Genomic DNA, 27025 nt, shown 5'->3' on the forward strand with positions numbered 1-27025 from the left:
CTTAAGTTTTGGAAACCCAAGGCCATGCGGTAGTCAAGAGATCTGGTGTCAGATATGAGAATATGTGGGGGTGGAGCAGGCATCATTTGCACAACCACCCCCAGCAAAAAACCCCAACCGAACGGTAAGCTAGAAAATTGGGTGAAGTCAGGCCTGGGCTTTTGTAACCACTCTGGGAAAGCAACAAGGACAAAGTCCTTAATTCTTGCCAGGAGGCAAAGTCCCTAATCAGTCTGAGATACTTACCCCCACCCCTCTACCAGTGTTGCTACCTGGGGACACACTTCCAGTATAAGTCTTTGGGGGACACAAACCACAGCTCCTATTCGTGCAAGCTCCTGTCAGATGTGAAGCAAACCTGCAGAGTATACAATGTTATTTGGGTAAACACAAGAGAAGTTTCCAGTTAACTGCTCCCTTTCAGAGCTCATACACTTGACTTCCACCTTTGCCCACGCCTGCTTGCCTTCCTCCGCTAGGGGATACTGGACCCCTTAGTTCTCAGCAAGGATCAGGCCCAAAGAAGGGTCTAGATATGCAGAGACCATGCCTGCCCTGGAGGTGCTCAAGTCTGCATGCACTGCCAAAATGGGCATCCTGCAAGGTGCCAGGCTCTCAGATTTTATTGCTATACCAACTTGAGTTCTTCAAATCTAGGTGAAGCCCTGAGCTCAGTGCAATGCTGTCTGGGCTCAACACTATGTGTGTGTATGTTCAGACCAGAAAGGTTAGATGGAGTCCTCACAATAAAAACAGTACTTTTTTTTTTGAGACAGGCTCTTACTCTGTAGCACAGGCTAGCCCTTAATGTAGTGTGCTTGCTTTAGCTTCTCTAGTGCTAGAATTCTGAGTAAGCCAGTACATTCGGTTGGAGCTTTGTTCTCACAGGATCTCTTTACCTCAGGGAGCTGTCTATAGCCAGAAAGAAACCTCAGCAGAACTGGCCAAACCTACACCATCTCAGCCTTCAACCCTTAATCGATTTACTAGCAGTTTGACACCAGCGGCTTGGCTGGTGGCCATGGCCAATTGCTGACTTGCAGGTACTACAAATGTGGTCTTGGCTGGAAGTGTGAGAAAAAGGGAGACCGTAGGAACCATTCTAAGGGAAGGACAGGAGAAAAGTCCGCCCTTCAGCCTTACACTGAAAACCATCCCAAGAGGCAGTATACTAACAGTTGTCATTCTGTTACCACACACAGAATGATTGAAACTGCTCAGGAAGACTAGCTGCTGGCAACCAGACGACCTCTACAGTAGAAAGAGGCCTCATGGGTGCTACAGGGCTGCAAGAGTGTTTGGAAATAATTCAGAGTTGTTTCAGAGATTTCCTTTAAATCTTGGGATTCCTTCATGTGAGTGAATCTCAAGCAGTTTTAGCTGGCTGTCTCTTTAAAAAAGGGAACGGCCCTATTAACTTCAGGGATCACCGTGTCTGGGGCTCAACTGTAGGTTTCATACGCAAGTGATGTTTCAACAGAACGTGGCGCACAATTCTAGATGGCATGCCACAGCGAGAAAAGAACTTGAGGCAAACAGGTCCACAGGGTCGACTGACATTGAAAACGCTAACAATACAACTTTATTTGCAAAACCACACCAGGCCCTTTCCACAGTGCCAGCTGCCCTGGAGGGGCGTTAAGGGCAGACAGGTCAAGCAGGGCAGCACACAAGCGATGCAAAGGCGGTACAGACGGTTGTGGCACAGCATGTTTGAGGTGCGTCTGAGGCCAGCCTAGGTGACAGTGACAGAGACCCCATCTAAAACAGAACTAGAGGCAAGAGGGGCAGGGGGAGGCAAGATTTTTACTTTAAAAAATTTTCCTAACAAAAATCACCTTTCCATCCGGACCGATGAGAGATAATTTTAGTACAATTCCCGTAGTTCTTTAAGGCCTGCCACTATGCCTGACGTCTACTGCACTGCACTTGTGTTTATGCCCGCCGTGGGAACTCTCATTGTCACACTGCAGTGACAGCGATGACAAAGGTTGCTGCTGCTACCCCAGCTGTGTGCCCTGGGGTAAGTCAGCCCCATCTGAGTGAACTTAGGAGTGGGCAGACACAGACACACACTGTCCTCATAAGAGAAACAGAGACTGCTCACATCAGTGTCACTGAGGGGTCCTTAGGTGGATAGAGTAAGGTCTGTAAAAGGCTTACTGGTCCAGCACAGAAGGAACCAGCTTTAATATCCTTCATGTTGTCACTGAATGTGGAGATCTGTTATAGCTGAAGGAGAAGGAAACAGAAAATGAAGCTATTGAGTGTTCAGTGTGGCTGAAGATGGGACTAGAGAAGGCATCGGGTAAAGGCCCTAAGGATAGGCCATTGAATTCAGGGAAGTGGTGAGGACCAAGTACTGTGACTCCCACCAACCAGCAAACTGATTGACTTTACAGAGAGTAAAGTCAAGGTCTCCTCTAGCGGTCGGGCGAGAGAGGTCTCCAGGCTTTGGTAAAAATCAAGATTTTCTCTGAGTAGAGTACCAGGAAGGTGGGACTTCAAAGGTGGGGCATGTTGCACATGTCTTAGGAAGGCCGAGGCAGAGGGCTACAAGGTCAATCAGTTTGGGATACATAGCAAGACAGGGTTTAAAAACAAAGTAGCAGTATTTCATTGGCGCTAGAGCTGGAGGAAGGTCCAGACGGCGGGGCAAGGGACACAGCTGTATTCCTGGGACAGCGGGGGACATAAGCAAAAGGCTGAGGACACAGGCTGGGTGAGGAAAGCAGGTTCTGGACTAAGGCCTCCGGTGGCCTTCCTTCCCATTGGAATCTCAGGTTACCCTGAGGTGACCTGGACACGAGTACGCTCTCAGTCCCTTCCGCAGTGTCTGGAGCTGGCCACCGGGGCACCGTGGTGGGAGTTTGGTCTAGGAGGCTGAGACAGCTAGACAAGCAGCTCAGGCCAAGAGCGAAGGGAGCCTGCTGGCGGGCATACCCTGCCAGGGATACCTGCCACACCAGGTGACCAGAGACCCAGCTAGTATTGTTGAAGTCTGAGGTCTGGCCCTGCTCCTTGTATCGATGGCTCTACCCCAGGTGGGTCCCTTCCCTTCTTGGCAGTTCAATCAGCTCATAAAGTGTTTTACCCATGGAAATAAATCCGAAAACAAAGATTAGCCTCAGAATTTGGGAAACGGAGGCAGAGGCAGGAGGATCAGGAACTTGAAGTCACCTCAACCATCCAACGAGTTCAAGGTCAGACCAAGCTATGTAAGACTGCCTCAAAAACAAAACATCTCCCCCACCCCACCCCCAAACCAGAGCTCCTGAGACTAAGCCAACGGGTGGGAGCAGGGTCCGGGCTATTACCCAACCCATGGACTTACACCATGTCCTCCAGAAGGGCACTTACCTACACAAAAGCAGAAGAGAGGAAGGTGAAGATGGGTGTGGGGAGCGGGGAGCAAAGACAATGTAAGCAGTTAAAGTCAAAAGGAAAACTGCCATCGAGAATCCCCTGAATATGATTTAGAGACATATTCGAGGCTGGCTGGAGAAGCCCAAGGCAGAACAGAGGTGGCGCTGTGATATGGTGCGGGGGAGGTGGCTGGGCAGAGGCCAAGTGGCTACTGGGAGCTGCAGTGAAAGATTGTTCAGCACACTTGATGCTCTGGGCCCCACCTCCAAAGAGAAAAGCGTCTGCCAAGTCTTCTCCCTCAAAGCAGCTACTGACTACACATCATGTCCAACGGACAAACACCCAGCCAGCAGTCAGGACACTCAGAGCCGGCCTGCTGCTCCCGAGGAATCTGGAGACTTGGCCGGGTATGACAACTTGCGCCTCTTTGTTGACAACCAAGGGCCTCTCACAACAGCACTAGCAGTCTGTGCAGACCTGTGACCCTCAACTGCAGCTGAATCCTGTGGAATTCTTATGCGCCAGTCAGGAGATGGCGACCATTTCTGGGAACTCTGGAGTGGAGAGTCTGGATTTAATCGTTTCAAGTGCTCTGTTTGACCGGGAACAGCTGCAGCAGCTTTCACTGGAGATAGTCTGCCACACAAAGTCACCTTCGCATGCCGAGGTGACACCAGACAATACTTCTGATAAAGTCTGTTGAATTCTTTTTTAAGCTCGTCATAGTGACCTCCACAGTCTGGAAAGTCCGGTGCTGAAATGGCTGTACTGGGCCATGCTGCCTTTCTGATTGGTTCAGAATTATGTTCTTGAAGATGGCCAGACCTCTGTTGAGAATGACCTGGACTTTGTGACGGGCTGTCCTCTGGAGAAGGGCCCCTCCTTAGGAGACAGCTATTTGTCTTGACAGACCTTCCCCTCAGGTCTTCAAAAGCTTCACCTGGCCTCTCTGTCTTCTCTCTGCTCAAAGGTGAACTCAGCTTGTGGGTTTCTACACTCTGGCGGCTGCCTGGGCTTTTAGAGCCACCTCTGTACATGTCTGCAGCCCAAGACTGCGTAGGGCCAGTCAGGCGAAGCCGTTTCTCAGGAGATGGGCAACATTCCTGATGGAGTTTCTCAAATTTGATTTTAACCTCTCTATACCAGTTCTCTACCTGACCTGGAGGCACCCTCAGCCTGGGAGCCATTTTAATGGGTGAAATTAACCACTGTAATGCCTTCACCCTGTCTTCTCGCCCAAGGTGGTTTACTGTGCTTAAGCCCAAATACTTCTGAGGCAGCCCCTGGAGCTCCTTCCAAGCTGGACTCAATTTATGGACTTGGAGTTTGCTTCCTTCAAGAGGAACACTTTCCAGTTCTAAGCCTGTCTTGTCTGTCTTGTGGGGATCAACATGCGGCAAGTTCTTGGAGTCCCTTAATACTCTGGCCTCTTTCCTGGGCTCTGAGCAGTGCAGGGGCCCCTTCCTAGAGCTCCTCTGGAAGGGTTTGCTCCTGTGGCAGTATGTCGTGTTCTTGTGCACCCCATGCTTTCGTGAGAGCCTCCTCTTGAGCTTCCAGTTCCTGTTAATGGAGGTCTTGGTGGAGATGATGCACGACGGCTTTGAGCGCAGCAGCCTGCTCATGGAGTGCATCATGCCTTCATACAGATCGCTGATTGTCACATTGCTGATGTCATCAACCTCAGGGCACTGGTTGCTTACACTGTTGCTGCTGGCCCCTAGTAAGGAGAAGCTGTCATTTCTAGTCACAATGGTCATGTCAGCTGGGCAAGGGTATGAGGAAGCCTGGTCTCCGCAGGATGAAGCAGACCCTTCAGGACCACCAAAGCTCTTTGCAGGGATACCATCCTGGCATCCTAGGGGAGAAACAGACAAAGTCAAGGGAAACCGCCACTCGATCCACCCATCCTTACCCACCGAGCAGGGAGCTGGTGAGGGCATCGCAATCACGACAGTTTAAAACAGCACAAATAAAACCCCAGAAGGGTTAAGGAATAAACTCTTCTTGGAAGATTTCATTTCAGCAATCAAAATTGAACTCCTGTTTTTCACTCCAGGTTTGTTAAGGGAGTCTCCTCCTCACACTGTTTCGAGATGGCTGTCGGCTCAAAAGCCAATACAACACGCAGACACACACACACACACACACAGATGTAACCCTCAAAAAATTAATTAGAAAAATTCTACCGATGCAAACATTTTAATAAGAAAAGTCAACAAAAGGGACAGAAGAAAGAGGCGACTCAGTCTTAAGAGCACTGGCTGCTCTTCCAGAGCCTCAGCATTCGGTTCCCAGCACCCACGTGGGGCAAGACAATGCAACTCCAGCAGGGCCCTCTTCTGGCCTCTGTGGTCTGTGGCACCTGAACAGAAACACATGCATGCAAACACACATACACACGCACCACATATATACAGCAGAAAAAAGAAAAAAAAAAAAGAAAAAAGAAAAAAGAAAAAAAAAAAGAGAGAAAAAAAAAAAGAGAAAAAAAAAAAAAGAAAAAAGAAAAAAACCAAACAAAACCCCCAAAAAAACCAAAACCCCAAAAAAACTCCTGACCTCTAGAGGATGGCTGAGAAGGTAGGACCTATGTACGCATGGTGCAGCTATGACTTCTGCATTACATGAGTACTTCATAGATCTCAAAGAGTAAAATCCAACCCACAGAAACAGGAAAAGCCTCAAATGGAGCACTGGAGACAGGCTGACACGGTGATGGCCACTCAAGGAGCTGCTAAACTCAGTGGGTGCCACCCGAGTGGGCCTAATTCAAAAATGGCCACAAAGGACATCATGGGTCAGTTGGTAAACTCGTGTCATGCCAATGAGAAGTTTCTGGCACATTTTGAATCTTTTATAATCATGGAGAATCACCCAGTTCTTGGAAAGTACATGTGAAAGCGCATGTATAAATCTATACCGCCTGTGTACATACATGTGTTCTGGGGAGGGTCAGCGAAAGGGCGAGGATAAATGCTGCCCGTGACACACAAGGCAGATAGGCGGCTGCTGCTCACTCCTGTGGTGCAGATTTCAAATGTTCAAACTGATGAGGGCAAAGGTCTATACAGCAACTGGTATCATGACTTCAGAGGGATAGCCTGGGCTACAGTGAGACTATACCAGAGCAGTCTTTGTTCCCAGGACAGCACTTGTCAATGACAGTTCCTCACACTCATGTGGAACACCCACCACAGGTGATACCAAGTCTCCAGAGACGAAAGACACAGTTCACGTCAAACCACTCCCTCATACTCACCAGGGGCTGGTGTGACAGGTGACGTCCAGGAAGGAAAGCAAGTCGTGACCGTGTCTTTTCCATCTCCCTTCTGTGTGTTCTGAAATCAGAACCAGTGATCAGAAGGGTTTCGGATGTTCAGACCTTGTGTTTATGGATCTGGGCATTCTCTAAAAACACACTGTCCTTAGATAACATTAGTTATTCCCACTTCAAAACAAGTGCGCACCATAATGCTGACTAGTGTTCAAGCCCCAGGGGGAACTGGTGGCCCCAAAACATGTGACCTCTGCCTACAAGGGCACAGAGACCTTTGTGGCAGCTACTCCTGGCCCGGCTATCAGTGGCTCTTGTCTACCATTACACTTGGACTAGTCAGAATATCCAAAGGCCATGGAGATGGTGGGCAGAAGCCAGACAATTGGGCCTAATTCTGACTTTTTCCTTCGATCACAGAACAGCCAGAAGTATACCATCTATTGATCCAGGTGAAGGGGAATGTACCTCAGGGACAGTAGTCAAGGGATGTCCAAACACGGGCTTCAGCTGGTCACCAGCACAGAGAGAATGTTGACTTCATGGGGACCCACAGCCACCATGAGAGGGAAAGTGCTTGTTACCTGACACTACTCTTCAGACATATGGCATTAGGATGTTAGGGTGTCCTTTGTTTCATGAAAGATGCCAACAGAATTTGGGCATCTAGAGGTGACCAACTCCAGCTATTCTAGTTAGCATCAGCGGTCAACTTGACAGGGCCCACAGTCACCTGAAGAGAGTCTCAACTGAACAGCAGTCCTCATCAGGTGGTTGTCCGCATGTCCACGAGGTACTCGGCATGTCTGTGAGGGGCTGTATTGATTACTAACTGACCAAGGACGGCCCAGCCCACTGTGGGTGGCATCCCTTGGCAGGTGGCCCTGGGCTGTAGAAGGACCCAGCAGAGAGAAAGCGCTGTGGTGTAGCAGAACGAGCCTGTGCTGGGAGCGAGGCTATTCCTGCAGTCGTCTTCCTGCCTGCCTTTCACTCAGCTCACACCCAGAACAGCAGGCTTGGGATCAAAGAGGTTTCACCAGGGAAGGTGTGGGCTAATTCCTCAACTGCAAAGCTAAGATTTGTTGCTGCTCTAGGAGTCCACGGCCCCACTGGATCTGAGCTATCACAGGACAGTGGACAAGTCTCCCCCAGCATGAATCCCATTTCCCAGGTTTTCCTGATGCTATCAAGGCCCCTGGGGTGTTCACTGTAGAAGGGAAAGTCTGATAGCCTATGGAAAGCAAGGAAATAATCAATCAGACCCCTTCACAGGCTCTGAGAACAGTGCACTGGATCTTGACGACTGTGCCCCAATCTGTTGTTAATGTCTGGTCAAGTTACCAGCACACGCGCACATAGATTACCTTAAAATATTCTGCGTCCTGAAGCAGTATATCCACCTGGGTCAAGTACTTCCTTCTTAAATCAGTTTTCAAGGTGTTTCCGGGCACTGTCAGCTGATTAGAAGGAGAGGTCAGAATATTCAGTCAGAAAGCAGGTACCCCAGCCTTGTGAATGCTGGAGCAATCTGAAATCTCATAAATGTGTGAATACTTAGAGTCCCTTCTTCACATTTGCTGTGGTATGGCCTCTCTGAACTTCCACAGAACCAGCAACTGATGGCAGGGCATTTACCCAGGATTCAGAGAAGGTAAAATGACCGAGAGCACACAGCCCGGAGCTGTCTGTGACAGCTTTACTAGAAGGAAAGGAGGGAGGTTGGAGACTGTCTGAATACCTCAGCTGAGAAGACAGAAGAGATGCAGAGTTCCTGCTCAGGGGCTCTGAGACCCTGGCTCTCCCACTCTCTCCTGATATCGGGAAGGTTCCAACCTCCCTATCTGACAGCCAATGCCACAGGGCTGGGAACGTTACTCTAATGAGTAAGCTCTGTGAGGACTGTCACCTACACCAACCAGCCCAGGAGGCGAGAACCAAACAGTACAAGAAGGCTCCAGCCCTGGGGATACTCAGGGAAATGAGACAGGGGGGTACTCGGTATTCAGGTTAGTGACCTTTTGAGCACACCTGGAAACACTGCCTCATGTCACCGTCTGAGGGTAAGGCTGGCTGCTAACCCCAGCTGAAATATCTAGTGGCCGGTCGAGGATGGATAGAATACAGCCAATACCCTCTGTGCTCAGCCACCAGTGTGAGAGGAACACTGACCTCTGAGGAGGAGGAGGTGGGACGTTGGCATTTGGATGGGTGACAAGAGCTATGGCAGCGGAGCCCTGGGGGACATCTTGGAGGACATGCTCTCTGGCAGCTGCAGCTATACCTGATGCTTCCTAGTATCCCCAGAAGCTTCTCTCGTCAAGTTGCAAGACGGCCATTCTGCCTCCTCTAAGCTTGTATCTGCACCGCTGCTGTCGGAATCTGGAAGCAAAGAAAACCTCAATCTCACAGGTACTTTTGGGTCTCACTTGAGACATGTCTGCCTATGGTAAACATCCCTGTTGGTTCAAAAATGTTGCCCTGGAGCCGGGAAGTTGGTTTAAGGGTCAAGAGTGCTTACTGCCTGTGCTGGTTTGAGTATGCTTGGCCCAGCGAGTGGCACTATTAGAAGGTGTGGCCTTATTGGAAGAAGTGTGTCACTAGAGGGTGGGGGTGAGCTCTGAAGCCCCATCCGGTGCGTAAGAGACAGTCTCCTACTGGCTTCCTTTGGATAAAGATGTGGAACTCTCAGTTCCTCTAGTGTTATCCCTGTCTGCATATTGCCATGCTTCCTGCCATGACGATAGTGGACCAAACCTCTAAACTTGTAAGCTAACCTTTAATTAAATGTTGTCCTAAGAGTTGCCTTGGTTATGGTATCTCTTCATAGCAATGGAAACCTCTCTAAGACACTACCCTTCAAGAAGACCAGTATGAGCTCAGTTCACAGCACTCATGATGGGTGGCTCACGGCCACCTGTAACTCCAGTTCCAGGGAAGTCTGATACCTCATACACATAATTTAAATAAAAGAAATCTTAAGAAAAAGAATGTTCCCCTTGTGCCTATGAGTGCCAGGAGCCTAGAACCCTGGCAGTGAAATGTGGCTAGGCAGGCTGAGGGACTAGGCCTTTAACTCGACATTCACTGAAACACCCACAGGATACTCACGGCCCCAACATCCAAGGCAGCACTTAGGGAGCCATTTTGAGTAGCTTTAAGCAGTGGGAGGAGGCTTTGCATCTAAGTGTGTGTGGAGCTAGGATCTGGATTAACACTAGTGAACGAGGAAACCCTACAAGCAGCCATCACCGTCGTCTCTTTGCTTTCACTGGGGGGTGGGGTGGGTCCCCACCTCCCCTTTTGTGACACAGACTCACTCTGTATCTTTAGCTGGTTCAAAACTTACTATGTAGACTGAGCTGGCCTTGAACTTACAGAGCTCTATCTGCTTATCTGCCTTTGCCTCGAGAATGTGCTCCAGAGGGTAAACCATGTGAGGACTATCTGCGCAACGGCAAACTCAAGCGAGCAATGGGGAGCACCTTCCTGTAATTTGGCTGCGAAGGGACTGAATGGAAGGAGTGGGGAGACAGGAAGCACAGCCTGGGAGTCTTGTAGAAGAAGTGAAAACAAGACAGACATTGGCTACAAAGGTGTGTGTGTGTGCGTTGAGGGGTGGGGTAGGGTGTTCCTTTCTATAGGGGCTGGTGCTCACACCACCATCCTTAAGGGCAAAGTGAGTCCTAAAACTCACTAAATGTTGACATCAATGGGCAAGATATGGCTCCCCAGCAACAAGGACCTAGGAGGACACATCGGGGCACCTTATGATAACTTGTTGCTTAGCAACTAGATATAATGTAAACAGTATGGCACCCTTGTGTATAGCGCTGGGGTAGAGACAAGCCGGCCCCATGTCCACCCTCCCTTTCTAACAAGGCAACCCTCACTGGCTCCGGGAACTCGTGTGCAGGGACATAAACACTCACCACCTCCTGGAGCTTGCTCACTTAATCCACCAATCACCTCCACGGAAGGGTCCTTGGGATACACAAATCAAGAAATACAAGCTTGACTAAGTGACAGCACGTTTCTAGCCACTGTAATATCAAGACAGTCACAATCCTTGCCAGACGCACAGAGAATAGGCCATTTTTATCTTCCCGTACACGCTTAATAAAGGGCCTCAAGACTCCCGGAAGGCAGGGGAGAACTCCATTGGTCACGGAGAGAATACATCAGTACTCAGGGACTCACAGGGCTGACCTGGGATCTACATGTGTCGATGCACTGTGTGCTTATGGCCACTGTGGCTACTATAGCTCCTGCTGGGTAGAGCCAGCATGCGCTGTTCTCAGGGAGGTCATTCGAGCTTTCTAAAGCCTGTGCTCAACAGGGTCCATCAGGGCATCAACAGGTGCTTCTCAGTGACGCGCCGGCACTCAAGATAAAAAGCTGCCTACGATTTTAGAGGTCAGCACAGTGAGCAATGTCCTTTCAGATGCTAGCTCTAGAGTCCCAGGGACCTGAGGTGGCCCAGCAGCACCAAGCTGATCCTGCTTCCTAGACACCATACAAGCCAAGACCTCAAAGCCCCCAGCTTAAGTTTTGTGGTTTCCAGTGTGTGAAGGGCAGATCTTTTGACATTCACAGCAGCAGCTCGTCCTCAGAGGCCCCATACTGCTTGTCTGGTACCTACAAAGAGAGCCCACAACAAACATCACAGGGCAATGGAGAGTCCACCCTGACTGACTGCCCCCCACAAGCTTCAGAGTGGCAGTCTTGGGACCTGCATACGTATTTTGTCTTGGGGGGAAAATCACCAATAATAAACCCCAGTCATACTGTGGGGTCCTCAGCTGTAACTACAGGCTATGCACACCCACTTTCCCAGTCCTCAGAAAAGCTCTCGCATTTCTTCAGACTCTAGGCAGCTCTCCTACATTTTAAACAAAAACCTTAAATCAATATTCTTGCTACCAGGACTACTGTTCTAGCACTGGGCTGTCAAAGGGGCCGGATGTCTGTGTAATATAAAGACAGCATGTCCTGTGGCCCGGAAGGAGGATGTCACAAGGGATGGGACAGGCTGCTCCTCGAGGTCCGTGTGGAGGGTCTAATCCATCAATCCATGGACTATAGTCTATATCAAAGGTGTGTTCCTTTTCATGCCTCTGGTGGCTTCCCCCATGATGGAACTGGACAGCAATATAAACATATGACCCACATGTCCTCAAGTACTTAATCCTCATAAAACATGTCGGTCGACCCTGATTCATAACAGAGGAAGGTGCGAGGGCCAAATGCCTTGGAACTGATGAGCAGCTTTAAAGAAAAGGGGGGAGGGGAGACAACATAGAACATTCTAGCACTCCAGGAGGATGGAGCAAGACTGGTGAGAGTTTAAGCCAATTTGGGCTTCACTGAGTTCCAGGTTAGTCTGGGTGGCAGTGTGAGCTCCTGGCCCAAAAGAACAAAGGGCAACTACATTATATTATAGTCGATTACTGGCTGGTCTTGTGTGTCAACTTGACATAAACTGGAGTCATCACAGAGAAAGGAGCCTCTCTTGAGGAAATGCCTCCATGAGATCCAGCTGTAAGGCATTTTCTCAATTAGTGATCAAGGGGGGAGGACCCAGCCCACTGTGGGTGGTGCCATCCCTGGGCTGGTGGTCTTGGGTTCTGTAAGAAAGCAAGCTGAGCAAGCCAGGGGAAGCAAGTCAGTAAGTAACATCCCTCCATGGCCTCTGCATCAGCTCCTGCTTCCTGATCTGTGTGAGTTCCAGTCCTGACTTCCTTTGGTGATGAACAGCAATGTGGAAGTGTAAGCTGAATAAACCCTTTCCTTCCCAACTTGTTCCTTGGTCACGATGTTTTGTGTAGGAATGGAAACCCTGACTAAGACACCGATGAAGGCGAGAGCTCCCCGGAAAGGGGCATGAGGTGGATTTCCGGTTAGAAGCTGAGATGGTGCAAGCAACAACACTGCACAGCGGTCAGGCTAAGCGAAGTGTTCTGCTGTAATAATTAACCAAGGAAGCTTCGTTCTAGAACTGCTATTAATGCTGTGTGACTTAATCTTGAAGTTCCATTCTGGGTAACGGGCTTCCCCAGGAACCTGAGACTCCATTAGACCAGACAGCCTTTCACTAATCACCAGGCAAAAAAGGCCACACATAGTCTGACAGCAGGAAGGCAAATTGTGTTAATGCCACCCAGGGAAACAGTATAAGCTAAATTTACTAGCTGTAAAGCCCTGGCACCAGGAGACCCTCATTCTAGAGGCACAGAAAGGCAGGAGGCCATTCGATTCTGTGTTCTATCACCATCAACATCATTTCCTCCTCCTCTTCCTCCTCCTCCCTGGTTACAGAGGAAGAAAAGAGGCATTGTTTTTTTCTTCAAAGGAAATGAGATTTGGGCTTTTGGTAAGGACCCAACAAAAAGAGCTCCCAGCTGCCTCTAGGACACACCCTGCAAGCCCCGGAGCTGATCCAGCATCTGCACACAAGCTTGCTGTTAGGGTCCTGTGGACCATGATAGAGAAATAGCACACAGGAGCCAGGAGATGAAGAAACACCAGGAGGGGCAAAGGCAGAGGAGGAGATCGGTTGCCCTGAGGTGGCCTCCTCAGGGCTCACTTGTGTTGGGATTTAGTCACATCAACAACACACTATAGCAAAGCACCAAGGCAGCAAATGTGACCGTAAATACCTGAGTGTGTTCCTCGTCTTCTTCCTTTATCAGCTTTCCTCCCCAGACTCTCAATCCTTAAGAAACAAAGGTGACAAACTGAAGCAATCTGAAATGCTCGTGTTTCTGCTTAAAATGCTTTGACGGGAAACCCAACGGAACGACACAAAGCCTGCCTTAAAAGCGATCCAGGCGTTGACAGAGCCCTGTTCAGCTTGGTGAAGGAGAAAGTGTTTTAAAAAAACCAAGATCGGACAAACGTCATTAACGGCCATCTCTCCTACCCAGAAGGTGGCAGTTCACCCAATTCCAGTACGAACCCAAAGGGCTACGGACAGCTCATGTTCCAAATACATACCATTTTTAAGCTGTATGTTTGGGGTTGGGTGTGTGTGAGACAGTCTGTCTATGTTTAGTCCAGGGAGTGGCAGGAGTAGGAGGTGTGGCCCTGTTAAAGTAGGTGTGTCATTGTGGGCTTTACCAACTTCATCCTGGCTGCCTGGAAGTCAGTATGCTGCTAGCAGCCTTTAGTTGAAGATGTAGAACTCTCAGCTCCTCCTGCAGCATGCCTGCCTGGATGCTGCCATGTTCCTGCCTTGATGATAACGGGCTGAACCTCTGACCTGTAAGCCAGCCCCAATTAAATTTTTTTTTTATAAGTCTTGCCTTGGTCTTGGTGTCTGTTCACAGCAGTAAAACCCTAACTAAGATGGGGGACAGAGATGCGTATCATACATTTGACCTCATCCTGGGAGTCAGTGCTTTCTTGGGCAATCTAGAAGCACAGTACTGAGAAGCCCGTGTACAGAGAATTCTGGAGCTTGAGTGCACCAGCCCTGTCACTCCCCAGCTAGCAGAACCCATGCGATGTACTCAGCCCTAAATCTCCCAGGAAAACACATGCTACTTGGAAAAATGGTGGGTTTAGAGATTTGAGATGGTTGTATTATAAGAGAAGCAGGGGGAGAAAAATTACACAGCATCCTCTATGCTCCAGAATTTAGCAAGGACATACCATGTAGTAGTCAGAACCCGTTTGCATGTGACTCCTATACCCTCCTCAAAGCCCACAGGACAGAGACTTACCATGTTCACTGTACGGACAGAGATGCAAAGAGGAAAAGTTCAGAGGACTAGCCACAGGCTCTTCCTTCATGCAGTGTAACCAGCATGTGAATTCTGGGAGGTCTGACTGCACTGACCACTGTAGGTCACAGCCTTTCCAGAAGACAGTGATGCTTGACTCTATGGGCTCAGAGTCAAATCAAGACTTGGCTACTCTGTGGGAATCTATTTAATTGCATTTCCTTTTTTTTTTTTTAAGTGCTTATGTTGCATGTTTGAAACTGAACTCTACAAAAACTCCTAAGTGCAGACACAGGTGAACTGTCAATACACTCGAACAGATTCTTGTATTGTTCTCTGCAGTCAGCTCTCTGCTCCAGTCTCCGCCTTAAGTCGGGACTTCGTTCTATTGCCCATCTGTATGGTCTCAAACTCTTTTTTTTTTTTTTTTGGTTCTTTTTTTCGGAGCTGGGGACCGAACCCAGGGCCTTGCGCTTCCTAGGTAAGCGCTCTACCACTGAGCTAAATCCCCAGCCCCGGTCTCAAACTCTTTAGACACCTCACTCTTCTCATATAACTGACAGCAGTTATGTATCGCCGACAAAATATATCATTTTAAGATAGATGGGCTGTCCAAAATATTCCACCAACCACCCCCAACAGCCGCAAGAACACAGAAAAGCTGAGAGACAGAGAGCACACTGAAGGATTCCTACACTACTGTGTCCTGATCCCATCCAGAGAAAAGCAACCCATTGCAGTATTACTTCAGTTTCTGACTACGGAAAATGCTTACCCAATACGTCGTGCCTTGAACAGTCAAAAAGACAAAGGGCAGACTGCACTTGTCAAAGAGCTGGTCCTCTGGACCCTTGGCAGACTGTGATCCCAAATCAGATTTTATCAATAAATGAAGACAAACATCTGGGATGGGTCTTAGGGAAGGAAATAACGTCATCCAATACAAACATACCCCAGTTAGAGAACACATTAGGTTTAAGGCAGTTCACGACATTAAATAAAATGGCTTCAGAAGAGGAAGGTAATAGGACTATGGCATAGCCTATGAAAACGGAGCAGTCCTGGGTGCAGTTCCAAATGGCTTGACAGACACTCCAGTGAACACACCCATATGGAGTACCCATGGTTGCCAACATCCTTACTTTACAGAGACACTGTGCCGCTAATCAATTAGCTCGGACTTCCACGGCAGGCATTTTAAAAACCAGGCTGCACCTGTGTCTCCAGGCATTTCTTTCAGAGAAATGAACTGGACATCAGCAGTTCATGGATTCTAGGTCTGCATTGCAAATTCTAGACCCCACTGTTGTAGCACGCTGCCAAAAGAAAGAGAGGGTTCCGTACCCTGGGGCGTCTCGTAAGTCAGCGTGGCCATCTGCACCAACGGGTCATCCTCAAAGGGTTGGTTGTACTGCGGGGAAGGAGAGCTGGTCAGACGTGAGGGTGTTGGATTCCCGCCCGCCGCGCCCTTCCCGCCACGGTCGTCCCAGCCCACCTTCGCTATCAGCCGCTGCATGTACGTCTGGAAGCGTCTACTGCTTTCCTTGAGATGCTGATCCAGCGGGCGATCCCGCAGATTCATAGACTCCATGGCGTGCGTGGCTCAACCCCCGAGCACAACACCCGCCCAAGCCCGCTCACAGATCAAACATGGCGCCCCAAGCGCTGATAGGTCCTTTCGAAAGTATTTACGCAACCGATCCTGCTCGAGTTTCCGCCTCTCTCAGGGAGCGCTTCCGGCAGAAACGGGAAGGGGAGAGAAGAGAGGGCTAAGGGAGCCGGTGGAGCATGCGCATTACTTCATGCGGCACTTCTGCGCCCCCTAGAGGCGTCTGGGCGAGTTGCCCGTCAAGGCTCCCACACCCCGCCTGAATCTACCAATTTCCCAGCTCTTGGGAAGGTTTGGGAAAAGCCAGCTCCAAATAATGGTCCTGAAAGGAGTCGGGAAAGCCAGTATTCAAAGACAAGACACGTATAAATGTGCTGATCGATATTATAAGCGTGACAGAATCTGTGGTTTTTATCCTAGGGTTTTGATAAACTTTCTTTCCCGTTTCTGGTTATAGGCTGTTTCTTGATTGATATTTATCTTGTTCCTTGAGGGGGTAGGTGATTTCGTGTCCATTTTATGAGAATACTTACCTTGACACTTTAGAACATTTTCAGATTTTTTTGGGGGGGTTGTCTTCTTGCGGAGCTGGGGGATTGAACTTCAGACTAATTTGGTTTTACTCTGGCTTCATAACAGCTGCATCCGTGTGCTTGTGTTAGCGTGGTTATCACAATGCGGGCGAAAATGGAGTCATTACTGAGTATCAGGAAATCCCTTGAGTCGCCTCTCTATTTCTCAGCCTGCCCCATAACCTTTTCATGCTGTCCCACTGAAACCGGGGAAGGGAAGAAGAGCTTCCGGGTTCAGAGACTGTGGATGTCCAAGCAATGTATTTGCAACAGGCACAGAGATGAGCTATCAAGTCCCTTTCAAGATACTCAGCTTCCGGGAGGGCGTCAGTTGTCCAACTCTCTTGGGATTGAATGGAGGCTGTCTCATCCAATCTGTCCCTACCCCGACATGACCCTGCTCCATGTGAGGATGTGAAAATGTGTTGCTTCAGAGCAACGGTGGTGGTGTCAACCAGATATGCTATTCTGTCTCCTGTGTGCCTCTAGCTTTCCCCATCCTGATGTGCTGAACTTCTCTGGACTGCAAGCTTAAAGTCGAACTTTCTTTCCTTAACTTGCTTTTTGCTAGGTGTTTTCTCACAGTAATAACAAAATACCCAAGACGCTGTCAATTTACAGATAATCTTGACTCCGGATAGAACGTTCATGACCACTGTGTTAGAAAGAGGCATAAACAGTTCATCAGAGTGCGTTTAGCTACATAGGTGGAAATGGTTTCAGAATACTGATTGTCATTGAGAAAACTCAATCAAAGCATTTACATACATGAAACAGACCAGATAATTTGGCCCAAATATTATTATATTAATGAAGATATATACAGTTTTAGGACCTTGGTATATTTTATTAATTAACTTGTTTAAAAATATTTGATGCTCTGTCCAAACCATATATTGTTAATTATTGAAAGTTTTCAAATACAGTGATGTGGATTCCTGTCATGAAAGTTAAATATTAAGTATATACTTATTGTCTTGGTCACTGTTGTATTGATATGAAGAGACACCATGACCATGGCAACTCTTATAAAAGGAAACAGTGAATTGGGAGCTTGCTTACAGTTTCAGAGGTTTAGTCTATATCCATCATGGCACAGCACAGCATGCGGCAGACTGGAAAAGAAGCTGAGAGTTCTACATCCTGAGCCACAGGCAGCAGGCAGAGATGGGGAGCTACTGGGCCCTGTCTTGGGCTTTTAAAACCTCAAAGGCCACCCTCGGTGATACACTTCCTCCAACAAGGCCCCACCTACTCCAATCAGGCCACACCTCCTCATCCTTATAATCAGTTCAAACAGTTCTACCTTCTGGTGACTAAACATTCAAATATATAAATCTATAGGGGCCATTTTTATTCAAACCACCACACTTATATGCTATTAGAGGCTCCCACCCACCATTCAGCTTTCATGCAGTAGCCTGTGGGCCATCTTCTCGGAGGCCTCTTGGGCTCTCTAATAGTCTCTGCTTCTCATCACCTCTAAGAGGATACAGAGTGCCAAGCCTTTCTATTACTAAAGCCTCCGCACCTTGTTTGCACTGTATCCTTCTTACCCCTACTTCTAATTAACCCGGGGACATTCTTTGGCAAGATTGGAAAATAAGGACCAAGTATTCTACCTGGGAACCACCCCCGACTCCTCTTCCATTATGTTTTTGACCGTACACAAACGTAGGCACTTCTATGTCTGTACATATGGGTACTTGCTATTACACAATTAACTGCTTTTGGGCGAGCTCGTATATTTGTAATATAATGTAAATGGGGGTTCTAAACATATACATTATATACAGGTACTTTAAAAGTGTCTATATTGGGGCTGGAGATATGACTTAGCAGTTAAGACCTGCACAGCTCTTGCAGAGGACCCAAGTTTGGTTCCCAGCGGGTTCTTTGTCAGGCTGTTCACAAACACCATTTACTCTAAGAAGTAACTTTGTTTAGGTTTGGAAAGGGCGTTCTAGAAACTATGCTAAAGGCAGGGGCTATAAAGGAAAAATAAAAAGACAGAGACATGAAACTTAAAACAATGTGTGTGTGTGTGTGTGTGTGTGTGTGTGTGTGTGTGTGTGTGTAAATATGTGTGGTCCCAGAGACCAGGAGTTGCATAGGATCTCCTGGAGCTGGAGCAGCCTGGTTTGTAAGTAGGTGTTGGATCCAAATCCTGGTCCTCAGGATAGAACATGAAGTTAATCCCTTAACCATCCTAATCCCCGAGCCATCTCTTCAGCCCCTGAAATGAAACAATGCTTTATGACAACAATGCCTAACTTCAGACAGTTCTAGTTGTACGGAGGTGGGGGAAGAGGAAAGAAAATGGCCTAAATCTTACTAAGGGTTAATAATAATAGCATTTGGTAAGAGGTAGGAAGCCCTTGGGGGGTGGGGGTGGGAAGAGAAAGGTCAGAAATTGTCAACAGGAGATGAGATGCCATGGGCAGTGTTCTGCTTCAAAACTTAGGCAGGCTTTATGATGGCAGACACAGGAAGGTGCCACATTTAAACCTATCCCTTCGTATGCTAACTTGGGAAAGTTAAAAGGGACTGAATTAATAGTCATGTAAAGTCTAGGAGGTTAGCATAGTTAAACAACAGCGACGCCTATCAGAGTGAGAGTGAGGGAACGGTTTCTAACCCTTCAGGAGAGCAAATGTTCATGCAGGGCTTCCCGAGGTCACTGCCTCAGGGTGTAAAACGGGCTTTCAAAACCTTGGGCTTTCAAAACCTCTCGCTTTGATGCCTGGAGTCAACACTGAGAGCCAAGCAATGAAAGACTTTGGCAGGAATTTAGCCTGAGGATATTTACAAACCACTAACCTCAGTACTCAGTATTGTGTGTCCGTGTCCGTGTGTCCGTGTGTGTGTGTGTGTGTGTGTGTGTGTGTGTGTGTGTGTGTGTGTGTGTGTGTGTGTTGGGGGCGGGATGGTAACATGCCATCGAGGTTCAGTTAAGTTTTGAGGAACTGCATTTGTCGACATCTAAAATGATAGGACAGAGAGGCCTTCAATGGAGGTTGTAAGCACATGTTATATACCCAGTATTTTAAAAGTGTCTATGTTGGGGCTGGAGGTATGACTCAGCATGTAAGACCCGCACAGCTCTTACAGAGGCCCCAAGTTTGGTTCCCAGCACCTTTGGCAGACAGTTCACAAACACCTGTAGCTCTGGGGAATGCATTCTGACCCCAATCAGCACCCACACTCACATATATGCACCCCCTATACAAAATTAAATATAAGAAATCTTTGAAAATGTATCTTGTTAAAGGAATGTTAATGGTCAGATCTGAGTGCCAAAAATGTTCCTTGCAATCATCTGTAAACTAGGACAAAGGGTAAGGTCCTGGGAGAAGAGATAAGGTTTGTATAGACTGTTGGTCTTACTGCGAGTACCCGGAGGATAACAGGAGAGAGATAACATTTTAAATCCCTACTGATTTAATGGCCTGAACCTAGACCCTTGTCTCGGTTGATTTTAAACTTTATCGTGTGGCCTTGCTAACTGCATTCCAATTGGCTTTTGTAAACCGTTTGCTTGTTCTGTCTGCCCAGCAACAAAAACTATATAAAAGAGGAAAATGTGCTCTACCTGGTGTGCATCCTCTCCCGAGAAGAGTGTTGCCTGGCCATAATGAAGCTTTTGGACTCTCCACTACTGTGAGGTCAGTCTGTTTGAATTGCCAGCGATCTCATCTGCACGTAACATAAATGCTTTCTTATTTATGTTAAATAAGTGCGCGCTTATGAAAGCACTTCTGGGCTCTGTTCACACCAACGAAAGTGTGATGAGCACGGTTAGCATTAGTTTTCTTCTGCCGCATTTTCTAGAATGGCTGCCTGTCGTGCAAACATGAGCCCGAGTTTTTCACGGGATAAAGAACACAGACAGGCAATCACGCATTCTTCCCTTCATTATATAAATCAGAGTCCTTTTATCCCAGTGAGACATGGGGAGGCTCCAGACATTTTAAACCTGGCTCCACGAGGCTTGGTCACATTTTATCATCATGGCCCCTCACCTCCTGCCTCACCCAGAGGTGTGTTTTCCCACCCTGGGAAAATGTGGCTAAGGCTTTGGTGATGTTTCTGCCCCACCTTCATGTGGTAGAAAATTGCTTTTTCTCCTCTTCACCTTTTTTTTTTTTAAACACAAACACATTCTTAGGGTCACCATTAATGTGTTTTAATGGGCTACACATTTAAAAAAAATCAATGGTAGAATTTACATTAAAAATAGAACACAATTAGATTGATTTGGGTGACCTATTTTTAATCAACCCCATTATTTATGGGTCTGAGAACTCCCATGACATCTTTCTTTGGAGCAGGCAAAGGCCAGTCCTTTGGCATTGTATGTGAATGGTTTTAAAACAGGAGGCGTGAGGTGAATCGATAACTTCCTAAACACCCCCTTTCCTTCTTGTTATTTTCTAAGATCATGTTTCACTCTGTAGCTTGTACACATTTTAAAAAAAACTTACTTATTTTTATTTATATGAGAACATTGTCGCTGTCTTCAGACACACCAGAAGAGAGTATTGGATCCCATTACAGAGGCTTGTGAGCCGCCATGTAGTTGCTGGGAATTGAACTCAGGACCTCTGGAAGAGCAGTCAGTGCTCTTAACCTCTGAGCCAGATTTCTAAGTCCTTCCAAAAAACTATCTACTGCCATGATGTTCTTGGTTTGCCCTCGGGCCTCTTTTCTTGCTGTATCACCCCAGTGCAGCTCTTCCCCCACCCCCACATTTTACCGGGGTGTTCTAGTTTCACTCCTGTTGATATAATAAGGCATTCTGACCGAAAGCAACTCAGGAAGGAAAGGGTTCGTTTGAGCCTACAACTTCTGGTAGCTGTCTATCACTGAGGAAAGCCAGGACAGTAGCTCAAGGCAGATCCTGGAGCTAAAACCACGGGGAATGCTGTGTCCTGGCTCCCCCAACTCTGGCTTGTACATGGAGCTCAAAAGACAGTTGTCTTTCCCCCTGCCACCTGGGTCCTGAAGATTGGGCTCAGGACCTGACTTTGTGGCAAGCACTTGTACCTGCTGAGCTATCTTGCCGGGCCAGGGTTTATGGGCCCTGTATTAATTGCTTTTCTGTTTCCTTGATAAAATATCCTGGTAGAAGGAACTTAAAGAAGAGAGAGTTTATTGTGATTTATGGTTCCAGGGGAATAGAGTCTTTCAAGGCAGAGAAGTGTGGCAACAGTCAGGGGAAGCATGGTACCAGGAGCAGGAAACTGGAGGGTCCCATTTTTATCATATACAGGAAGGAGAGAGAGAGAGAGAGAGAGAGAGAGAGAGAGAGAGAGAGAGGGAAAGGGAGAGAGAAAGGGAGGGAGATGGGGGGAGTGAGAGGAAGAGAAGGAATGGGGGGAGAGAGGGAGGAAGAGAACAGGAGAGTAGGCTACTTAACTACAGTTATACCTTCCCATGAAAGTATTCCTAAGAAAACTTTAAGTGTTAAAAATAAGTTGGTAAAACTAGACCAGCCATGAGTTCCTATACAATGTGGCCCTGAGCTTTAGGTTAACTGCCTGCCTGGCCATTTAACCGTTATCTTGCTTGCTTTCTGTATATATCACAGTTATAGTTTGCTTGTTTGTTTGTTTTACCCTTAAAAATTGAAACCAACTGGAGACTGGGGTTGCTTCCCACTAATCTGCTTGGGACGGCCCCACCTGTAACTAAAGAAGACTCCATTTTATTTGTCCAGGCCTCTCAGGAGTCTGTCTCTTCAGGTACCCATATCAGGGCATACAGAGTTGTGTGGTTCGAATAGGAACGGCCTTCATAGACCTATGTGCTTGAATGCTTGGGCCATAGGGAGTGGCACTATTAGGAGCTGGCCTTATTGGAGTAGGTGTGGCTTTGTTGGAGAAAGTGTGTCACTAGGGGTGGACTTTGAGGTCTGCTAGGCTCAAGCCAGGCCCAGTGCAGCATTTTCTCTTCCTTCTGCTCTGCAGATCCAGATATAGAGCTCTCAGCTCCTTCTCCAGCACCGTGTCTGCTTGCACACTGCCATGCTTCCTCCCCTGACGATAATGAAGTAAACCTCTCAAACTGTAAGCCATCTTCAGTCGAGTGTTTTCCTTTATAAGAGTTGCTGTGGTCACGGTGTTGCTTCACAGCAGTGAAACCCTGAGACCGAAGTCTACCCCTAGTAATCAATTTCCTTCAGCAAGGTCCCATCTTCTAAAGGATCTATGATCTCCCCTAACAGCACCATCAGATAGGGACCAAGTATTCAAAACTATGAGCCTACGGGAGGCATATTTGTCATTCAAACATCCACAGACCACAACTTAACGTTAAAATCAGAATCTTGCTGTGAGTTAAAAAAAAATTGAGGGTCAGCCAGGAAGAGGCAGAGTGGGTGCTTATCTTAAGACATTTCAAATGTTGATTTTTGAGCATGAGGTTTGAGAGAGTGAGAGCAAGAACTTGAGAGAGAGAGAGAGAGAGAGAGAGAGAGAGAGAGAGAGAGAGAGAGATTGAGACCTGGAATTTAGAGCCTTTTAAAACCTCAAAACCCACCCCTATTGACACATCTCCTCCCACAAGGCCACACCTCCTAATCCTTCCCAAACAGGTTCATCACTTGGAGACCAAGTCTTCAAACATGAGTCTGTGGGGGCCATTCTCATTATTAAATGGAAAAAAAGTTGCTGAGGATTGATTTTCCTTGAAGCAATAAATGAGATTCTCTTTGTGGGGCTGTTCTGTAGTGTGTTGACTTGACCCTAAATGTCACAAACACCTATGATCAGTGAAGACAGTCAACTCTTTTCACTGTAGTTTCTTTCTGTCATTAGGTATTAGATGGCCTTGGGATGGCCTTTGGTTAGTCATAACCACTGTTTGAGTTCTAAGGAAAATGGGGCCAAGAGGAGATCTAGTCTGACCCACAGTGGGTGTATGACGTAGTATGTCACTTCCACGTGTGTTTACATTTTTGTTAGCGACCCTGCTGAAGGAAGGTCATCTAGGAATATCCCTATCACCCACTGCCCATGTTCACTCAAGGTAGTAAGGGAAGACAGATTGTGTTTGACCCAGCATCTGAGTATTTGGGGGAGGAGAGGCGGGGAACCCACCTTGAAATTGGACTGTCGAAAGCTCCTTCGATGATGAGAAATACAAAATGGAACACAGAGGATTTGGTTCTCATCTTTGCCCTTCTCAGAATGAAATCTTCTCTCCTGCTGGGAGTGTACCTTATAGTTATTAAAAAATAATGAGAATTATGCAAAGTGGATTTTTTCCCCCTTCTGACATAAGATGGTAGAAAAGGTGGCCTTAGTTGTTGGTCTTGACTGGTGCTGGTGTTTTTCTGCTCAGCTGCTGCTCTAGGAGGGTGGGAGACAGGAAGTTGGTGGGGGAAGTCTAGGGGGAGGAGGAGGATAGGGAAAGGTGGGTGGGGGAAGGCAGGAGGGGAAAAACTGGGTGAGGAGGGAGGTGGGAGGAGGTTGGGGGGAGGGAAGATGGGTGGTGGGAGATGGCAAGAGGCAGGCAACTTTCTACTTGTCAGAGTTGGAACTTCATGCTCCCTCCTTTTCATTTTCTAGGTTAGATCATCTAATACTTTCTACCTCCTGCACGCTTCTACAGCAACAGCTCCTGGATTTGTTTATAGGCTTGCAGAGTTATAGGGTTCCACTTTAGCATTTGGCATCGACTCTATTCCCACTTGCACTAGTGCTTCGTTGTTACCCGACTTAACACAGCTGCCTGTTTGGTTATTTATTTCCTTTGCGCTGAATTGTGATGAAAGTGTTTTAGACCAGGTTTGCCCTCCCAGCCTACAGCCTTGTGCAGCAAGTGTAAGCAGGGCTCTGGTCAGTATGCCTGGTGTCAAGGTCCCCAACCCCTTTCATATAGACTTTTGAAGAACGTTCCAGATACACACTATGGCCTCCATTCTGAGCAATCATCAGGGTATTAGCGAGTTTCGTGAAGCTCTTATTATGTGTTTTGTCTTGGATGATATGATGGGATTGTCTGATGGCTCCAATGGCAATTTACTTCCATTTAGCAATGACAGTAACATGCCCACTGAGCAGAATGTGCTAAACACTTGGATAGATTGATCTTTCCATTGTCCCAATAAAGGAGGGAGTGGCTTGTGTTGAGATCCCATTTCTGCAATCTGTAGCCAAGGCTACTTTGGGCAATGTGTCTGAGCCTCAGTGATGCTACTCATAAACTGGGAATACTATTGCCTTTGTAGAGAGAGGGAGATCGCACCATCGAGACAGTGCTTGGTACCAGCAAGCCGGTTCCCAAGGGAATGTTGGTTTTCTAACCCTGGAGGCATGGGGCTTGGGAACAGGCACCGGGAAGGGGCTGGTTCCAAGCCACACTTCAATGACTGGTGTGGGGTGGACAGACAAGTGCCAAGCCGGTATGCAGGGAGGAAGAGAGGTGGCTGCAGGTACCTTTAAAACTTTCCATCTGAAATAGGTTCTTTTCTGAGGTCCAGGAGTGCTGCTAACTTATTTCAGAGAATAACTCTCGAGTCTAGCTTTCTAGTTTCCAAAAAAGCAAATGGAAACTGAATGAGTGTTAATGCAAATCCGACCGAGGGCAGAGATTTTTAAATGCCTGTGGCACAGGGCCCCAGCTAAATTACTTCCCTGTTCTACCTTGTAGAGGACGGAACACTTACATTTCCAGCCCCTGCTTTCCGCGTCCTTTCTCGGCTATTACTGTACACCTACCGTGTTGCCCACACAGCCTAATGGACCACTTTGCCCCAGAGGGGTCTGACAACATCACACTTCTTTGCCACAACCTTGAAACGACCAGGACGGGGTATGATTCTTGAATGTTGCAGCTCTCCTTTTCGCCAGAGTGCGAGGCACTTACAAACCTTTCAGACAGCTTTGAGAGTCAGGGTGAGGACATTTCCACACCACTGCTCGGGTTGCGTCCCCACGAATGGCTCATCTGTGGAGAACAGAGCCGCAGTTCTGAGCTCCATTTATGCGTGTGTTGGGGGTGGGGTGGGGGTGTTATATATCTGTTATGATGATTTTCAGACTTTAATTGAATGCATATCATAGGGAGAGGAGGGTGTCTATTAAGGTCACGGAGAGGTCAGTTGTGAAATCGGCATCTGGATGGTTAGGGTCAGCTATCCCATTGCTGCAGAGAGCAGCTAGCAGGAGACATTGCTCTATCCTTCATGGAGGGAAATAGAGCTGACACAGGTTCAGAGGTGAGCCCGTGGCTTTGCCAGACCATATGAGACCTCAGCACTCCTCACCCCATGAGTCTTATCTACATTTCTACCATCCTGGAAATGAGAAGGGTGGGGTCCAGAATTGTCTTACTGCTACGGACACACACAGCCCTTGGAGCTTATGGCCATAGGACTTACGACTAAGTGGTCCTCCTTTCCCTCTTTGTTGAAGGGGACAGAGCAACGAACAGTGTTCACAGTTGAAAGGGCACTGTCAGGAACAGTGTCATGAGTGCCATTGTTAAATGAGTGCCTTTGTCATTGTTAAATCTTTCCATCTTTATTGTTAGAGAAGATCAGAGAAAACAACTCTAAAAAGTTGGCTTGACGGTCAGGAAGCAGACATTGCCATAGCCCCGCAGAAGACAAGGAAGTGGGTGTGGGCTGTACACCGGGCACTCTGCCTGCGCCTGCGCCTGCGCCTGCTTGGATAGCCCTTCTAGCTTTGGGATGAGACGACCCTCTCTCTTGGCTTTACATATAAACATGGAGGCCTACTGTATGCTGTGTGAGAATGTGCTGTCATCTTGGGATGATTTCCCTGGGAAGAGTGAGTGTCTGAGATAGAATTTAACAAAAGCTGTTTATTTGTTGGTTTGGGGTTGGGGGTGGGGAGGAATAAATAAAAATGGCGCTGAGCTACTGCTCACTCAGCTCCTGTCCAGTAGGGGGCTCTAGAGCTAGGCGAGCTGCTTCACGGTTGGCTTTAGACCAAGATGGCAGGTCTCTGGACCAGTCTTCTGGTTCCGACCATCTCGGGAGAGGTACTACCTTGGGCCAGGGAATCTCTGGTGGAAGCAAACCCCAATGGGGCTGCTTTCCACACGCCAGGGCTTTTCACTGGGCAGATACTTTAAAGGAGCACGAAAATGTTTTAACTTTCAAAACGTTTCTATTTCTAGTTCTAAGCATGTGACTATGTGTGTCTCCATGTGGGTATATGCGCCTGGCTGCCTGTGGAAGCCAGAGGCATGGGATCCCCTGGAACTGGAGTTACAAGTGGTTTTAATTGAGAGAGCCCAATGTGGGTGCTGGGGACAGAACTGGATCCTCTTCAAGAGCAGTGCCTCTTAACCACTGACCCATCTCTCTAGCCTCAATAACTTTTTAAAATTGAAATAAAAAATGGATTTGGTACAGCTATTTAGCATTTATACAGGTATAACACTATAATTTTTGTATCTATCCCTTTTAACGTAGGAGAGGGGAGTCCATGAAGGCAAAAATAATTATGTG

At 47.7% G+C, this 27025-nt stretch overlaps 1 protein-coding gene and 1 long non-coding RNA gene across 3 annotated transcripts; one reads left to right on the plus strand and one right to left on the minus strand.

Moving 5' to 3' along the window:
* Nucleotides 1–1549: 1549 nt before the first annotated feature.
* Hjurp (Holliday junction recognition protein) lies at nt 1550–16047 on the minus strand. Of its 2 annotated transcripts, none has more exon segments than NM_001191813.2 (8): nt 1550–5221; nt 6626–6704; nt 8005–8097; nt 8922–9019; nt 10570–10606; nt 13297–13352; nt 15706–15772; nt 15857–16047. In NM_001191813.2, coding segments are annotated over 8 exon segments (2019 nt in total). In that variant the 5' UTR covers nt 15953–16047; the 3' UTR covers nt 1550–3728.
* On the plus strand, nt 8130–14178 carry LOC148003834 (uncharacterized). Its single transcript, XR_015629731.1, has 3 exons — nt 8130–9049; nt 10050–10233; nt 13330–14178. It is a non-coding gene; the product is annotated as an uncharacterized LOC148003834 (long non-coding RNA).
* Nucleotides 16048–27025: the final 10978 nt, after the last annotated feature.

This window comes from Rattus norvegicus, chromosome 9 (assembly GCF_021556685.1).
Source record: "Rattus norvegicus strain SHRSP/BbbUtx chromosome 9, alternate assembly SHRSP_T2T, whole genome shotgun sequence".
NCBI classification, from domain to species: domain Eukaryota; kingdom Metazoa; phylum Chordata; class Mammalia; order Rodentia; family Muridae; genus Rattus; species Rattus norvegicus.

Bases quoted from the DNA above. Each gene is read 5' to 3' on its own strand.
- Hjurp (XM_087566463.1), bottom strand. From the start codon at position 15,952: ATGGAGTCTATGAATCTGCGGGATCGCCCGCTGGATCAGCATCTCAAG. The intron at 13,353-15,705 runs GTACGGAACCCT...TTGTTTCTTAAG, and splicing joins GACTTACGAGACGCCCCAGG to GATTGAGAGTCTGGGGAGGA. The intron at 10,622-13,296 runs GTATTTACGGTC...GTGTATCCCAAG, and splicing joins AAGACGAGGAACACACTCAG to GACCCTTCCGTGGAGGTGAT.